At 55.2% G+C, this 279-nt stretch overlaps 1 protein-coding gene across 1 annotated transcript in view; it reads right to left on the bottom strand.

Moving 5' to 3' along the window:
* Positions 1–279, bottom strand: part of LOC119588628 (UDP-glucosyltransferase 2-like) — a gene marked incomplete in the record, with an annotated part of 30,326 nt that overhangs the window by 1,178 nt on the left and 28,869 nt on the right. The window contains 1 exon segment of the mRNA XM_037937266.1: positions 39–258. Coding sequence (XP_037793194.1) covers positions 39–258 — 220 coding nt within the window.

Genomic DNA, 279 nt, shown 5'->3' on the forward strand with positions numbered 1-279 from the left:
TCACAAGAAATTTCTAGACAAAACACCGATTAACCAACCTGTCATCCTTAAGGAGCTCATCAACCTTATCGACAATGTTCGTAAGGCTGAGATTCTCCCAGTTGAGCACGGTGCCGCAGCCCTTCTTGGCGAGGCGAGCGGCGTTGCGATGCTGGTCAAAGGTAAGTGGCACCGCTAAGATGGGGACACCGTGGTACTTGGCCTCCTGAGTGCCCAGGTTGCCGCAGTGGGAGATGAAGAGGCGGGTCTTGGAGTGGCCTGGAGGCAGGGCATCAAGAC

This window comes from Penaeus monodon, chromosome 24 (assembly GCF_015228065.2).
Source record: "Penaeus monodon isolate SGIC_2016 chromosome 24, NSTDA_Pmon_1, whole genome shotgun sequence".
NCBI lineage: Eukaryota > Metazoa > Arthropoda > Malacostraca > Decapoda > Penaeidae > Penaeus > Penaeus monodon.